An 18,690-nucleotide genomic window follows, 5' to 3' on the forward strand; every position below is an offset into this window, starting at 1 on the left:
ATATATGTGTTCGGCATACTAAATGGTATAATCGATGTGCCATCATTTTTTTAGCGCTTACCTGTAAATAAATTACCATTCGCCACTGCTATATCGTTATGATGAAGGTATGACGTCCTTATCTTCCTATCATAATCGAGGCCCAGGATCGTGGCGGGTTCAGGATGATGGTCGCTAACCTTTGGAAGGAGCGGCAAAGGAAAATGAAGATGCAAAAAACGTTCCACAGTAAAAACAAGGCCAATCACATAAATCTACTGTTTTTATTTTGACAGTTAAAATGGACAATAAATGAGTTGATGATCAGTTTGATATTGATATTATATTATTGATAATTACAACATTTTCGGTCGAAGAATTGGAGTAGTAACTTCTATATTTCCGGCTGTAGTTTGAGCCAAGCACCCGCTAGCAGATGGCCAATCGCAGGACTGAAAAGAGAAATATTGTAAATTTTATTTTTTAAGTATATACGGCCTAAGCCAATTCCTACAGTTTTTTTTATATTTTTTATTTAAAAACCATATAACACAAAGTATTTTACAAGTATAATACGTTGGATAACATTCCCAGGAGTTACAACAACTCAATTCGGGACATAAATAATATTAGCATTTGGAAAATAACACATATTGAGAACAACAAAGAAACAAAGCAAGTTTAGCACCTTTATAACTAAATATAGCACAACAATGTTTACTCCTAAAACCTTTTCTTACACAAGTAGAATAAATATATATAAAAAACACTTTTAAGAAGAAAAAAAAGTAGTGAACTTTATATACATATACAATTTATATACACATAAGGGCGGGTATATTGCCTTACGGCAATTTCTTCCTACCTACCCAAACCGTTCAGTTTCAGAAAATCACAAGTAGATAGACATATTGAATCTTCATTTTTTTACAAAATTAAAAACAAAGATTAACGAAACAAAAATATATAAAATTAACACTATACTCTGAAGAGGGGAGAGGGGGTGGGAAAAAAGAAGAAGGATAAAGGAACAACTTAAATATTTAGATAGTGACATTTCAATCTCGACTTAAATGTAAAGGCGTTTCTAACATTAGTGGGTAGATTATTCCACAATCGAGCAGCTACGACTGTGAAAGGGGAGGCAAGAAAATTAGAGCGATGAAAGGGTATTAAAAGAGTTCTCTCGACACTAGAACGAAGAGATAGTCCGTGTTGTGATAGAGGTTAGAAGAGCTCTCTCAGATAAACAGGCGAAGTGGGATTATTTCAAATATTGTGAAGAAGTGATAGAATGTGAATGTTTCTTCTATGCCTGATACTGAGCCAGTGTAGTTGCGTGCGATACTCGGTTATGTGGTCGAATTTGCGAAGATCAAAGATATAACAGTTACATGAAGAAACATAAATACAAGAAACTGAACAAAAATAACATAAAACTATGTAGCAAAGACAAACAAGGGCAATGCAATAATGTATACAATATATTTATAAAAACGAAAGACATACAATACTTCGAACTAAACCATGCCAATCCATCTTCATCCCACACTGCTTTAGTGGCAAAGAGATCTACAAAAAGCCAAAAGAGATATCCCAAAGAATTCCAAGTCGTGTGACGAATTGCCTAATCTACACATTCTGTAGCTCAATCACAAATAATTATCGACGTGCAACAATGTTTGATTATGTCCTAATGTTTGCAGACTGGTTGGATTTCCTCCCTAGGGAGTTGTTCATATTTAAATTTATTTCAACAAAAAGGGAAAACAATTACTACCTGGTAAAAGAAGAAGTATAAAAATTGGAAAATGGTTTTCAGGCGTTGCCTAGTAGGTGATTTGGTTCAGCCGGATGAATCTCACCCGCGTGATAAAGGTTTCAGCTCTTTTACTTCACAAAAGACAAGACCAAACAGATGGAAGAGTTGAGGAAATGTGGATGTTCAAACATGGGCAGAATGGTGAATGTTCCAAAGTGTGTAAAGTGGCCATTTAAACCAGCCAATGACAGGTCATAAGCCCTGTAAATGCCTAGACTTCCATATTCCCTTCACAAAAATGTTTTCCCTCTCTGTTGAAATCAATTCAAACTATCGACGTACTCAAAAATATGCTTAGCATTTGAGCGATCACAATAAACGATAATGAACATGCTTAAGTTATCACAGTCATAATTCAACGTGTGTGTAATCTCTAAGTCGACGCTGGTGTCGGGTTGTATTTTGTTTTCCACAAATAAATGCAGTTCCAATGCGAAAAATCAGCGTTAACTATAAAAAATAATACAATATATTGCATTTGCAAAATAGTAAGGAGTATCTAATACAAAAAAGTGAAAAATTAATAACAATTACAATGGCGACAGCTTTTCTTAACATTTGGCTGGCCAACCGCCGGCTGAATGCAATAAATAGCGTAATAAATAAATAAATCAAAATAGCAGTTTTGGAATATTTTCTATATTTACACCGGTGATATTCAAATAAGTGATTGCGCAGCAGGATTATACGTCACGAAACGTAAATATTTTGACATTTAATATTAGGTGTTCACGGATGTTTATTGTGATCGCGAATACGATAAACAACCATGGTGAGAAATTGTTATCATGTCGCTTATTAGCACGTCGATAGTTATTTGTGGTTGAGCTTCTGGACACTGGGTCATAAAAACAAAAATTGCTCCTAGAAGATAGAATAAATAGCCAATTTTGAGTTTGACTTCTGGTGACACGGTTGGGAACATGAAAAGAAATTGATTGCAACAGAGATGGGACATTACTCATAGTATAACCTAATAATTATTAGCTTTAAACACTCGGAAGTCCACATAACTGAGGATGGAAGCATGCATAAAGAGCTCGTAACCCGCCTAGCAATTGCTGGAGCAACTTTTAACATGATGCGTGTTGTCTGGAACTCTGGTCTATACTCGTTTAAAACGAAATGCCGAGTATTCAACTCTTGTATAATGCCAGTACTCCTATATGGGTGCGAATCTTGGCACCTTACCAAAGCTCAAAACACCAAACTTCTGAGTTTTGAGAGTAAGTGCTTGAGAAGAATATTAGGTATAAGGTGGTTCGATTTTAAAACTAACATTGAAGTCCGAGAACGGGCGCAGCAGCCTCCTATAACGAGCGTCTTGAGGATGCAGCGGTGGTCCTTGCTTGGACACGTGCTGCGCATGACTCAGGAGAACCTTGAACCCAGAACCCAGTTGCCTCTTCTTTAAACCTGCGGGATCACGCCATCCTGGAAGGCCGTCAATGACGATCTTTGGACTTTATTCGGCGGAATTAAGGGGCGCTGGATTGACACGGGAAGAAGCGAGAGTGTTGGCTGGCGATAGGGTCTCCTGGACGCAACTGGTGATGTCCATATGCTCCACTTATGAGCGGATGTGGAAAAAGAAGAAAAGAAGAAGAAAAATATATTTTTGTTTTGTTCACCATTTTGTGAAAATTATCTAATTCATATTGTTATGGTACTTGTTACAATCAATATAGTGATAAGTTTCCGCAAACCATGTGTTGTGAAATTTCCATTGAAAATAAGTATAAAAATGGCATTTTTCAATAAAAAAATATAAAAGCGATATATGAATAATAAGTTTTATATTTTCGTTTGGAATCACCTTAAACTAGCCAATGACAGATACGCCCTGTAAATGGATCGGGTTGTGGTCCCGTAGCTAATATTGCGGAATCAGAGGTCCGAGATTCGAACTCCGCTCCAAATCAGATTTAATTATACTTGTGAAACTCCTTGAAAATGGCACCAAAATTGAAATATTTGGGTTAATCATAAGAAAACAATTTTTTAAATTTTTTTAATGCCATATTTCTTTTTCTAAAATGACAATTTTTGTCGTTATTTTTTAATCTTGAGGTTATGTGCATTTTCAAGGCATCTTTATGTCATCTGATGGTATCTTCATGACACCTGATGGCATATTCATGTCATCTTTATATCACTCACCCATTTATCTTGATAATACTCCGTTCCAGCTGGACACTTCTCGAGAGATGTTATTCCAAAGGCGCAAGTGTAAAACATGGTGCAATATCTTTCGTGGGGAAAATACATCGTTTCTGATTGGCTCTGCGCGCACGAGGGCTTCTTCAGGTCACCCGAAATCATCTTTACGTCATCAAATGGTACACTCCCTGGTGGGCTCGCATTTCTGGAAATTAAAATGAACTGATTTGTGAGAATAGATGTCTCAAAATAATCTTGGGTGTGCGGTGGTATAATTTCATAAGGAATGAGGAAATAACGAACGTCACACGAATCTATATTTTTTTCATGTACCCACAGTTCGCACCAACTATGCTCAGAACTCTCCTCTGATTCGTTTGACGCGTAATTATAATTTATTTTTCAATAACATAGACATATTTAATTGCAGTAAACTCACTTTTAAAACCAAAATTAAAAAACTATTATTTGAAAAAAATTATGTTTCGTTATAAAAAATATATATATTTATATTTTTACATTATAATTTTAAATTGTTTCTATTCACTCATATCAAATACACACTTACCCTGTCCTTAAACCTACCCTCACACCCATATACAATCACACACATATTCACATACCTACCAAAACCACACTCCACTTTTTTACACACGCATCCTCACACACAAAAAAAAACTCGCACACATGCACTTCTATAAATTATATTTAACTGAACTGGATTTTTATAATTGTATTTATGTGGAAAACTGATTTGGCTTTATTTTATGTTTTTTTTTATAATGTTGTGTATATTTCTTTGTATTGCTGTTGTTTTTCTTAATAAACAAAATTAAAAAAAAATAGAACGGACGCAATTAATTCCGTCGACAGCTGTCATCAAGCGGAGGCGACACCGTTAGCTGGGCCATATAGGACTGCGGATGTCTTTTAAGAGCTTGCCCGCTTGCCTACTTTACAAGGAATCAGGTTCTCGACGTCTTGGATGTCCGCTGCTGACTGTTCGTCGGCAGTTCATGTCAGAACTACGAGACGCAAACCTGACTTGGGAAGATGCACGGAGCTGGCAGCCTCAAAACACCAAACCTCTGACTTTCTAGAGAGTAAGTGGTAGGGGAGAATATTAGGCATTAGGTGGTTTGATTTCATAACTAATATTGATGTCCTAGAACGAACAGAGCAGCCTCCTATAACGAGCGTTTTAAGGGTGTGGTAGTGGACCTGGTTCAGACACGTGCTGCCAATGCCTCGGGAGACTTTGACCCAAGTCGCCTTTTCTTCACACCTGCGGGCTCTCGTCGTCCCGAAAAACCGTCAATAACGATCTTTTGGCTTTATTCGGCAGAACTAAAGAACACGGAATTGTCATGGGAGGAGGAAAGAGTGCTAGCTAATGGTAGGGTCTCCTGGAGGCGTCTGGTGATGCCCACACGGTTCATTTAGGCGCGAATGTAGAAAAAGAAGAAAGGTAGTGATCTCCATAGTAATCATGTTCAGCTGCCTTACTGCTCTTTCTATCGGAATAACCAGAGGCGTAATTTAAAGCAGGAGGGCTCTGGTACTGCAGCGTCCCGATGAACACGGCTTATGTTTCGAACTTGCCTTACGTAAGCTGGCAGGAGCAAGATAAAAAGAGAGCCAAATTCACATACATTATAAAATTAGAAATAAAGAAGTTAGGAACAACACCAGAATAACGGATATTGTGGATCACGTAGCAGGACTGAAGTGGCAATTAGCAGGACATGTTGTGAGATAAGACCCCATAAGATGAACCCCTAAAATTTTAAAATAGAGATCTTGGGAGAATAAGCGAGGCGTTGGAAAACCTCAAAAAAGATGGTCCGACGACATAGCTGCTGTAGGGGTAAAAATTGGCTGCAAGTAGCAACCAACCGAGAAAAATAGAAGAGGCCTATATCCAGCAGTGGAGGACAGAAAGCTGAAGAAGAAGAAGATAGCCTCCTAGTTAGCTTTAAATAATATCATTGTCAATACTCCTTCCATCAACACAAAAATTGATGAAAAGTGCCAGGATATTTTTTCTGCCTAATTGTTAATGATGCTTCCTCATAAAATCAGTTAATTTTTTTATTTTCAAAAAGTAATCAAAAGCTGGAGCAACTTAGCGTTGAAGAAATTAAAAAAAAATGAGTAGCATGTTTAATATGTAAAAAAAAATGTACAACAAACACTTTACAGTCCTCCTTAGAGCAGTTTCTCTTGTGAAGAAGACTCTTGGAAGAATTTAAAAAAAAAATGCATCAAAATCTACCAACAGTAGAACACCAAATCTAAACAGCACCCTTGAGGTGATTTTTCACAACAAACGGTGTTATATAAGTTTTGTTTACCTTTGATTCAATGTTGAAAACCTCGGCGATACCACAATCGAACAAAAAATCATTCCCCTTGTATTGAATAACATATTTATTGTCATTTTGAGGATGCGGAAGTAGCTGATTTCCATCATCAGAACAATAAACTGGTAGTGGTATTGTGAAGCACAGGATCGAAGAGGCGAACAACATCGTTAAGCCTGGAAATAAATTAATTTTAAATGTTTTTTTTTTTATTAATATCCCTACAGAGATGAGGTAGAATTTTTTTCCAAATTCAGGATTATGGATATTCGAGCGTTTACAGGGCTTATGACCTGTCATTGGCTGGGTTAAGTGGCCACTTTACGTATTTACAACATTCCCCATTCCTCTTATTAGCGAATATCGACACAGGTAACATTTTTTTGATTTTTGTATATATGTTATTAAATGAGAAACCATTCACAAGCGTGTTGGAGCGCCATCTATGTATTGATATTGAAGTTAAGTATTTTTCAGCCAATGACAGGTCATAAGCCCTGTAAACGCTCGAATATCCATAATCCTGAATTTGAAAAAAATTCTACCTCATCTCTGTAGGGATATTAATAAAAAAATATATACCTACTCCCCCTTGGGAGAAATCCAGATTTGTGTATGAACAAAAAAATACACGTACCAAAAAATAATGTTGTGTAATTTTAAATGGTTTGAAGGTTGATAGATATGCTTCACCCGTCCTATTTTGAAGTGGAAGAGGAAAAATTTTTGCACCTTATTTTTCAACTTAGTTCCCTTGGAGTTAAATACACTTCTTCAAGCAATGCTCGGACATTTGTACAGCTGCCTGGTGGAATATTTGTCCGACTCCTGGCAACCGCACAGCACGTGACCTCACTGTTGTTCTCCACGAGACTGTTCCTTGAGTTTCGGGAAGGCCGGTGGTCACTAGATCAGGTGAATTGCGGAGTGTTTAACCGATTTAAACCCAGCTTCGTGAATAGCCACCGTTACAGGTTTTAATTTATCGCTTGATACTTTACACGTGCCATATCCATAATTAAAATAATACTCAGAGTCCCGATACAGACATCTACTGAATAAATATTCCACAAATCACAACTTATGACACCAAAACAATTATACGCTAAGACAATACTCACTTATAGATTCAAAAACTACTACTTAAAAAGACTCTAATGAAAGACAACCTCCACAATATATCACATACAAATAATAAAATCGGCGGCCTCCGTGGTGTAGTGGTCAAGACGCTTGACTCGCGCACAGAAGGTTCCGGGTTCGATTCCCGGTGAGAACACAAAAATTAAAATGTGATTTTTCTCAAGCCTGGTTATTCTGTAATGTAATTTACCACTGTAATTGGGCCTCCTGGCCTGTTGTGGTGCAAAAAAAAATGAAATGATATGAAAAAAAAAAAATGAAATAATCACTAGATCCTCAACACATAGACAACTTAAACAAATACAAACTAAAACCACTTTCGGACAAAGGGATTTTGAGTATTATTAAATTAAAATCTATAACCTACTTCCACTATCTATTAAAACAATTAGTAACGAGAAAATGTTTAGAAAGGCTATAAAAAAATGGATAGTGGAGCTAGGTAGAAATAAAATGGATTGTCTCATTCGCCCAAACGAATATTGAATCAACTGCTACACAAGTGTATAGCTGATGTTAGGTTTTAGTTATTTTCATTGTGTGTTTTGTAATATGTACCACCCAGGTTAAGCAGAACATCTACAATATTTTATTGTCAAAATTGTCGAACGGTAGCTCAATATAACTCACCTATTGTTAGATTACAGAATACCGGGAATGAATATGCATCACATTTTGATATATTTAGTTTATCTCTGCCTAACTTAAAAAATAAAGTGACCAACATATTTTTATCAAAAAGAGCAAATCATGTTCAGAAGATTGGGTTGGAATAGTTATAATTTGATTGATTAGTGTATTTTGTTATTGTATAATTTCTTTAAAATATATATGTATTTCATGTAATTAATAATGTGTACAGTACGAGTATATTAATATTTCATTCTCGATTTTTTTAAAAATATTTTTATTTTTAAGCACTCTTTATACCACATATATGTAAATGGCAGAAATGCCGTATATAAATAAATAAATATAAATAATATAGATGTACATAAATACCTTGTTTTTTAAACTGTCTAAATATTTGTTAATTATCTTAGTTTTTTTAAGTTAGTCTTCTTTGTTTATTCTCAAATGTAATTTTAAAAAAATATATTGTTCAGTGTCCTCGGCACGGGAAACCCCAGTGAGGTCACATTATTTTTATTATTAATTATTTTTTGTAAGCAAAAAATATAAATAAATAAATATACTCGAAAGGATAAACATTAGTTCCACTGGTCAAACCAAAGCAGGTCAGATGTGGTGCATATCAATGAACCCTCGTAAAATCAGTATTATCTGGGTAATGATTTATTTTTCCAATTGCCAATGTCAAGTTCTCAAGGCACCAAAACAGGTCAACTGGTTTTGAATCGACTACTGTCACATAGGTAGTTTAAAAATGCTGTCACTCGTCAATGAGGAAGCTCAGTGGTTTAAAAAAAAAAAAAATTGTTAATAGACTCTTAAACTAAGTCAATTTTTTTTTTTTTAATTTTTATATATCGTATTATCGGCGATACGATTTTTCAAAGTTTTGTATTTCTGAAATAACTCCGCGTGTAACGTCAGAGGTTCATTTCCGCTTATTCTCATTCAGTTCTTCCTATTGGTCCAGAAGCGACAAGCAGACCGGAAATCTACCATGGCTCTCAGATCATAGGTTGATTCGCATGAACCAGTGACGTCATTTAAAGTAGTGCGTTTTTATCAAAATATATTTTTTTTTTTTTTTTGTACATTTTCAAGAAACTTTGCGATACAATTTAATGCTCTAATTTTTACCCCGCGTAAGAAAACATTTTTGTATCCTTTTTCCCGTAGGGCTGAAGTTCCTCATTTACAATAATATTTCATTATTCATTAGTCGGCTGCCAGCTCCTGTGCATCTTCCCAAGTCAGGTTCGCGTCCCGTAGTTCTGACACGAACTGCCGACGAACAGTCGGCAGTGGACGTCCAGGACGTCGAGAACCTGATGCCTTGTAAAGCAGGCAAGCGTGGTTAAGGCTCTCGGGGGGCATCCGCAGCACATGGCCAAGCCAACCGTATCGCCTCCGCTTGATGACAGTTGTCACCGGAGTTTGCTGCGTCCGTTCTCTTATTAGTTCATTCCATACAAAGTCAAACCACCGCACACCCGAGATTCTTCTGAGACACCTATTCTCAAAACTCAGAATTTTGCTACTGTGGGCCCTAGTGAGGTGCCACGGTTCGCATCCGTAGAGGAGAATAAGTATTATGCAGGCGTTATATAGGCGGCATTTGGTTTTCACTGAGTAAATATACCTGCGTGAAAAATTTCAACGCTTATCAGTTCATGGTTTACCTCTTTGTTCTGATTCTCAAGGCACTCTCTTAATACCCATCCACAATTCCTCTTTCTTCTCTAACTCATATAGTGTCCATCGCTCTATGAGTTAGAGAACGCTTTCAACTCGCTCTTTGATGCGCCTGAGCTACTGAGCTCGATAAAATTAAATATCCCAATTAGAAATCTCAGACAAAACTTATTCTTTCATACCGATAACCATAGAACTAACTATAGCTTTCATTCCTCTATACCCAGAATTCTTAGGTCTGCCAACAAACATACCAGTCTTGATTTTTATGATAGCAAGTTGTCTTCTTTCAAACGATCACTGAATCAAATTCAATTATAAACACCTCTCTTTCGCTTCCACTCCCACCAAGTCTACTATATACCATTGTGTATTTCTACTTTCCTTGATAATAATTTTCTGTGTATAAAGTTGTCCATAAAAATGCCCATTGGGCGTAACAAATAAATATTTGGATGGCACCAAAATAGGGTCTTATTTCTGCATACAAAGCCAAACCACCGCACATCCAGAATTCTTTGAATGCTGATTATATCATTCTTTAAATAAAATAGTTTGCTGTTTTGGGTCCTAGTGTGCCACGATTCACATACGCAGTGAAGAATAGGTTCTATGCCGGTTTTGTATAGGCGGTATTTTGTTAATACCAAGTAAACATTTGATCTCCATTCAGATTTTATTCTGTTGAAAATGTTATGTGCCGTGTAAGGTGTTGAGGGGCACTTTGTAATGAGTAATTGAATCGCCCTCTAGTAGTCAATAAAAGGCAGCTTCGAAGATGGTATTGTTTTATTTGGTTCACTGTTGAAGATAACAAGATGTGTCCAACTACACTCGTTGGGTTTACTGTACTTATAATTTAATAATATTCAAGTTTACATTTAATAATAAATTGTCGTAGTCACGACGTACTAAGTTAGGAATCTAATTTCAATGTGTCCTCCTGGAACCAATGTATTGGGTTATAAAGTGTACATTTTCAGTAAATGGAAGGGATTATAATAGGTTAATTTATGAAATGTTCAGTTTGGGCATCGCAAGGTGCATCTAAATAGTCAATCCTTAAAAGACAATATTGTCCCCTGGGACATCCGCCCCTTGCAGGTGAGAGCATTAAGATAGGTAAATTATTAGACGCGTATAGACTTTAGATATAAATCGTCAAATGAGTAGAGACTACGACTAATAGATAACCCTTGGCTAAAATAAAATGTCAAGCCAAAGATCAAAAATAAAATAGTTACGATACCATATAAGTTATTAAGGTGTGGGAGATGGCAATTATCTAACAAGGGTTTGAGCTAGTTTTGAATATAACAAAAGGCAAAAGGTTAGCACTTAACAAAAACAACGTTTGGTAATTAATAGCACTTCCAGTTGTTTTTAAAAGATGCCATTTTTGGTTACCTTCTCCTCCACATATTTAAAATTAAACTTAGCGCAAGATATTTGTTTGTTTCGGAAACTTAACAGGTATAAGTTTAAAAATCTAAACTTGATCACCTCAGGAAACTCGATAAATGACCGTCTACTTGAAGGTGATTAGATAAAAAATAGGTAGGTAAAGGATAGGTAAAAAATGAGAAAAGATCACGGAATTTTATGTGAAACTAAACGTTTTAAAATACTTACCGAACATTTTTTCCAAATGATGCAACAGGAAAAATAACTTGAAAGAAAGTATTAGACGTATTCGTCGTATTTTTACTAGTAACAATTACAGTTGATATTTTTATAATCTTTTTATTTTGTTTATCAATTGAATTTTGTGATTAGATATGATGACGTCTGTTACGAATGCGATTATTTAGTATCAAAACAAATAACGAAAAATACCATATCTATACTAAATAATAATTTATATGATTTTTATTCTGATTCTTAGAGGTGGGGTCAGTGCTATTTAAGCTTCTGACTTCACTGCGAAGTGTGAAAATCGTGACGGGTTCCCCTGAATAGTTGTCGTCCTCTAAGCCCAGGTCTGTAAAGAGCCTGGCTGCTGTGTGGAAGGCGAGAGTTTACATTTTGCTAAATCTCCCCCCCCAAGCCCAGATCTATAAAGAGCCTGGCTGCTGTGTGGAAGGCGAGAGTTAACATTTTGCTAAATCTCACCCCCCAAGCCCAGGTCTATAAAGAGCCTGGCTACTGTGTGGAAGGCGAGAGTTTACATTTTGCTAAATTTTCCCCTCCAAGCCCAGATCCGTAAAGTATTGGGCTATTAGGTAGGGGGCGAGCTCTTTAACATCCTCGGGTTTAACCAGTGGTCTCCCAATGATGAGACTTCTTTTATGATGTAAAGCATCACATTCACATATAATGTGTATAGGCAATAATTGGTATACCATTTTTATTAATTTATTATAGACAAGATAAGATGGTAAAGAATTGGACAGAATGTCTGCAGCCGTTCCATAAGTGTTACCTAACCTATGCAGTCTCAGTATCAATGAATTGTTTTGTTGGTTGGAAGAAGTACTGAAGCAATGAAACAATAAAGTACTCCTAGTGTTGACAGCGGGTACTCTAAAATTAATCAATTCAAGTATTTTTGGTACGCCAAAAAGAGAGTTTTTAATTGTATACAGTACAATGAGATCATTGATAGTTCTTCTTTCAGAAAGTGTTGTTAGGTTGAGCAGTGTTAATAAATAGTCATAATTCACATTTTGTATTGGAATGTTTAATTTGTAGTTTATATATCGTAGAAATTTATGTTGAACGTTTTCTATATTATAAACATGAACATTATAGCAGGGTGACCATATTGATGAATTAAAATGTAAATAACTTCTTACAAGAGAACAGAATAATATTTTTAATGATCGGATGGACTTGAAATTTTTTGTGTTCTCAAAATAAAACCCAACATTTTCAATGCTTTGCTTATAGACTTATTACAGAAAATATCTTGTAGTAGATAGGACTTAGTGCGTTTTTGCAGATTGGAGAGTATTTTTTCTACAGAATAACCTCATCATTAAGACACTTAAATCCTTTACTGTACATTAGTGCGAAGCAACTTAGAATATGGAATCCTATGTACAATGTGCAGATATCACGCATTGAAAATATTCAAAAAAAATTCGTAAAGTTCATGTATTTCCGGTTGAAACTTGAGTTTAAATCTGACCAGTATTTTCATATATGTAAAAAACATCACCTGCTGCCTCTGCAAAAACGTCGTGAAATAGCGGATATAATTTATTTACTTAAAATTGCCTCTGGTTCAATTGACTGTCCTGAACTACTTTGCAAACTTTCTATCAATGTTCCTTCCAAAGTTTTAAGAAATAACCCTCTTCTTCACATGCCTCTTGTTTCATCTAATTATAGGCAAAATTCATATTTATGGCGAACTTTTAATAATTTTAATGTAATTAATAAATCATTTAACATAGATTTATTTGAAAATAATCTTAATAACGTGCGGCGTTTGCTTTCGAAATAACTCGTAGTATTTTTTTCTTTTCTTTTAAATTTACATTTAATTACTATTCATTATATGTTCGAGAATCTTTTTTAACTTACTGTGATGCTACTTGTGAAAACCTGTAATTGGCTTATTTGTTATTTGTTTTGTTATAGAAATGTGAGATAATTATAGCTGTTGGTTATCCAAATAAATAAAATTAAAATAAATAAATAAAGTAAAAACAGCAAAATTTTGAGTTTTTTTCGCAGAATACCCACGATTTTGGTCGTTGATTTTTCATTAAGACTCAAAACTAAAAATTCAATAAACATCGTGTTCCAAAGTGTTCTTCAAATTGGGGACCCTGTAATGTGCATTTATGGTGCTTTAACCTTGCGACATGATTAGGTACTTGTTAAAAAATTTAAAAAATCAAATTGATTGCTTTTATATCAGTTAACTTGAAACCAGTACATATTATTTAATAATACTACATATTATTTAATAATAAAAACAAACAAAAAATATATTTTAAAATATTGCTGTGTACCAAGGGGTCTTTCAAAGTGAGAGAACCAAGGGGTCTTTCAAAAATACAAAGATACTTATTATTTAAATCTCTAAAATTCATTTGTTGATTAAATTCTTTGTTAAAATTAATTGCGTTTTAAATTTAGATCTTTGATTGTTTAAACATAAAGTATTGCAATCCTTCAAATATTTCTGTAGAGTGTAAACATTAGAATTTTGGCCCACAGGTGGCACTAGTTTAATTATATAATATTTTATTTCAAATCAACGGTGCATTTCTTTGATAAGTAATAACTTTCAATTGCGTAAATAGATGGCGCCAAGTTTTATTGAAAAGCATTTATTTATACAATTTATTTCACTAACTTTACTTTCGAACCTATAGTCCTTAAAATGTAACATGATTAGAATGACAGTTGTCAGAAAAAGTGACGGCATAACTTTGTAGTAACGTCAAAGGAGTTATTTATATGGACACACGAAAAATCATTTGTATCTTTCGTGTTATTTTTTTTTTTAATACAATGCTTGAAACATAAATCAACATTAATATATAAAATCAGCTTTAAAACTAAAAGAAAACTAAAATAAACCTAATTATTAACGACGTTCTTACAAGGTTACATCATTTTGCAAAAACGTCAGAGATGGGACAAATTGATCAATGTAAATTGATCGAATAAAAAAATAATTCATTTGATGTTATTCATGAAAAAAATTTAGATGTCTCATTTTTTGGTAAATAATTGTTTAAATTTATTTCAACAGAGACGGAAAACATTTTTGAGAAGGGAATATGGAAGTCTGGCATTTACAGGGCTTATGACCTGTCATTGGCTGGTTTAAGTGGCCACTTTACACACTGTGTAACATTCACCATTCTGCCCATGTTTGAACATCCACATTTCCTCAACTCTTCCATCTGTTGACTTTTGTGAAGTAAAAGAGCTGAAACCTTTATCGTGTAAAGTGGCCACTTAAACCAGCCAATGACAGGTCATAAGCCCTGTAGATGCCTAGACTTCCATATTCCCTTCTCAAAAATGTTTTCCCTCTCTGTTGAAATAAATTTAAATATGAACAACTCCCTAGGGAGGAAATCCAGCCAGTCTGCAAGCATTTGGACATAATCAAACATTGGTAAATAATTGTGTTAAACACACTAAAATAGCTTGTTTTGGCGTTTTTTGTATCAATTTTCGGAAACAGAGTTTTATGATTGCATGAAATAACTGATAAAATCGATCTGATCAGTGATCAGTAATTTTCCATTACTAGTGAAATTAGTTTGACAGCTGTCATTCTAATCAAGCTATATTTTAAGGCCTATAGGTGCGTAGAAGGCATAACTGCAACACATGTAAAAAAGTATTTTATGTGCAACTCTGCAATATGAACGGCGTCTGTAAAATAAAATGAAATAAATGGAAACATTTATTTTGTGAATACCATACAAATTTATTGAATGAATAAGCTACATTTTGAAACAAATTTTTCATATTTTAAAAGTACACAATTAAAATAACAATCAGTGTCGAGGTCGTGTATTGAAGATATCGGGATTCGTTCTGCGTACTGCCAGGGTTTTTGAAAATACCCGCGTACTAAGAACTCTTTACATTTCCTTGGTGCGAAGTAGACTCGAGAGTGGCTCGATGATTTGGGGGCCACGTGAACTGAAGTACTCTCTTATGATAGAGAAAATTCAAAAGAAGTTTCTGAGATATCTCTACATGAGAGAGTGCGGGTATTATCCTTGGCTCTACCCAACCGAGTTTCTCCAGGGTATGCTCGGCTACAACAGTTTAGAGACTTTCTACTAAAATGTGTATTTGACTACACATTTTTATCGATTGTTGCGCGGTATTGTCGATAATCAGGATTATGATGAGCATTGGTTTGTATGTTCCTTTTTGCGTCAGGATAGATTGTTTCATATTCGGAAGACTTTTTCGTTTCATATTTGTTGCATATATCTTGTTGGAAGAGCTACCGCTATGAACATCGCTCTGGATATTGACATATTGGATACACTGTCGTAGGGAGATTAAATGCGTAAATGAACACCGCCTTTTGGTGATAAACGTTGTAAATAAAAACCGTCTTTCGGTGAGTAAATGCGTAAATAAACAACGCATTTCGGTAGGTAAATGCGTAAATAAACATTGTCGTAGGGAGATTAAATGCGTAAATAAACACCGACATTTGTGTGATTAAAGTCGTAAATAAACACCGTCTTTCGGTAAATGAATGCATAAACGAACACCGTCTTTTGGTGAATAAACTCGTGAAAAAACGTCGTCTTAGGGCGATTAAATTTGTAAAATAACATCGTCTTATGGTGATTAAATAAGGAAATGAAACTCCTGTTTTGGTGATTAAGAGAGAAAAAAACATCGTCTTTCGGTGATTTAATGTGTTAAAAAAACGTCGTCTTTAGGTTATTGAATATGTAAAATAACATCGTGTTATGGTGACCAATTAAGTAAATGCAACTCGTGTTTTGGTTATTAAAAGAGTCAGTAAGCATCGTCCTTTGGTGAATAAATGCGTAAATAATAACCGTCTTTCGGTGACTAAATGCGTAAATAAACAACGTCTTTCGGTAGGTAAATGCGTAAATAAACACTGTCGTAGGGAGATTAAATGCGTAAATAAACACCGCCTTTTGGTGATTAAAATTGTAAATAAAAACCGTCTTTCGGTGAGTAAATGCGTAAATAATAACCGTCTTAAGGTGATTAAATGCGTAAATAAACACCGTCTGTTGTTGAATAAATAGGTAAATAATCACCGTCTTCAGTTGATTCAAGTCGAAAATAAATACCGTCTTTTGGTGAGTAAATGCGTAAACAAAGACCGTATTTTGGTGCAAAACTCGTAAAAAACGTCGTCTTTGGGTGATGAAATATGTAAAATAACATCGTGTTATGGTGACCAAATAAGTAAATGCAACTCGTGTTTAGGTTATTAAAAGGGTCAGTAAGCATCGTCCTTTGGTGAATAAATGCGTAAATAATAAGCGTCTTAAGGTGATTAAATGTGTAAATAAACACAGTCCATTGTTAAATAAATAGGTAAATAATCACCGTCTTCAGGTGATTTAATTCGTAAATAAACACCGTTTTTTGGTTATAGAAAGAGTCAATAAACATCGTCTTTTGGTGAAGAAATGCGTAAATGAAAACCGTCTTTCGGTGACTAAATGCGTAAATAAACAACGTCTTTCGGTAGGTAAATGCGTAAATAAACACTGTCGTACGGAGATAAAATGCGTAAAAAAACACCGACTTTTGGTGATTAACGTCGTTATAAAACACCGTCTTTCGGTTAATTAATGCATAAACAAACACCGTCTTTTGGTGGATAAACTCGTAAAAAAATCGTGTCTTAGGGCGATTAAATTTGTAAAATTACATCGTGTTATGGTGATTTAATAAGGAAATGAAACTCCTGCTTTGGTGATTAAGAGAGAAAAAAACATCGTCTTTCGGTGATTTAGACAGAAAAATCATATCATCTTTCGATGATTAAATGCGGTTAAAAAAGGTCATCATAAGGTGTTTAAAGATGTTAAATAAAATCGTGTTATGGTGATTAAAAAAGGAAATGAAACTCCTGTTTTGGTGATTAAGAGAGAAAAAAACGTCGTCTTTGGGTGATAAAATATGTAAAATAACATCGTTTTATGGTGACCAAATAAGTAAATGCAATTCGTATTTTGGTTATTAAAAGAGTCAGTAAGTATCGTCCTTTGGTTAATAAATGCTTAAATAATAACCGTCTTAAGGTGATTAAATGCGTAAATAAACATCGTCTTTCGGTTGGTAAATGCTTAAATAAACACTGTCGTAGGGAGAATAAAAACGTAAAAAGACACCGACTTTTGGTGATTAAAGTCGAAATAAAACACCGTCTTTCGGTAAATTAATGCATAAATAAACACCGCCTTTTGGTGATTAAAATTGTAAATAAAAACCGTCTTTCGGTGAGTAAATGCGTAAATAAACACCGTCTGTTGTTGAATAAATAGGTAAATAATCACCGTCTTCAGTTGATTCAAGTCGAAAATAAACACCGTCTTTCGGTGAGTAAATGCGTTAACATACACCGTATTTTGGTGAAACAACTCGTTAAAAATGTCGTCTTTGAGTGATTTAATTAAAGTTGTAAATAATAACAGTCTTTCGGTGAGTAAATGCGTAAATGAACAACGTCTTTCGGTAGGTAAATGCGTAAATAAACACTGTCGTAAGGAGATTTAATGCGTAAATAAACACCATCTTTCGGTTAATTAACGCATAAACAAAACCGTCTTTTAGTGAATAAACTCGTAAAAAAACGTCGTCTTAGGGCGATAAAAGTTATAAAATAACATCGTGTTATGGTGATTAAGTAAGGAAATGAAACTCGTGTTTTGGTGATTAAGAGAGAAAAAAACATCGTCTTTCGGTGATTTAATGTGTTAAAAAAACGTCGTCTTTGGGTGATTGAATATGTTAAATAACATCGTGTTATGGTGACCAAATAAGTAAATGCACACTCGTGTTTTGGTTATTAAAAGAGTCAGTAAGCATCGTCCTTTGATGAATAAATGCTCAAATAATAACCGTCTCAAAGGTGATAAAATGTGTTAAAAAAACGTCGTCTTAGGGCGATTAAATTTGTAAAATAACATCGTGTTATGGTGATTAAATAAGTAAATGAAACTCCTGTTTTGGTGATTAACAGAGAAAAAAACATCGTCTTTCGGTGATTTAATTTGTTAAAAAAACTTCGTCTTTGGGTGATTGAATATGTAAAATAACATCGTGTTATGGTGACCAAATAAGTAAATGCACACTCGTGTTTTGGTTATTAAAAGAGTCAGTAAGCATCGTCCTTTGATGAATAAATGCTCAAATAATAACCGTCTCAAAGGTGATAAAATGTGTTAAAAAAACGTCGTCTTAGGG

At 34.6% G+C, this 18,690-nt stretch overlaps 1 protein-coding gene across 5 annotated transcripts in view; it reads right to left on the bottom strand.

The window, feature by feature from the left end:
• Positions 1-244: 244 nt before the first annotated feature.
• Positions 245-18,690, bottom strand: part of LOC148276783 (uncharacterized) — a 166,793-nt gene continuing 148,347 nt past the window's right edge. For 3 of the 5 annotated variants that reach the window (XM_088233752.1, XM_088233754.1, XM_088233755.1), the window contains exons 2-4: positions 6,316-6,500; positions 3,962-4,166; positions 245-431 (exon numbers count right to left, since the gene is read on the bottom strand). In XM_088233752.1, the coding sequence (XP_088089878.1) occupies positions 336-431; positions 3,962-4,166; positions 6,316-6,434 (420 nt within the window). In that variant the 5' untranslated portion in view covers positions 6,435-6,500 and the 3' untranslated portion in view covers positions 245-335. Of the gene's footprint in view, positions 432-3,961; positions 4,167-6,315; positions 6,501-11,199; positions 11,298-11,424; positions 11,558-18,690 lie in introns of those variants that run through there. The other 2 variants (XM_088233751.1, XM_088233753.1) reach the window with 2 other exon arrangements.

Source organism: Micrasema longulum, unplaced genomic scaffold (assembly GCF_059751315.1).
Source record: "Micrasema longulum isolate JH-2025_06_02 unplaced genomic scaffold, ASM5975131v1 h1tg001146l, whole genome shotgun sequence".
Taxonomy (NCBI): Eukaryota; Metazoa; Arthropoda; class Insecta; order Trichoptera; family Brachycentridae; genus Micrasema; species Micrasema longulum.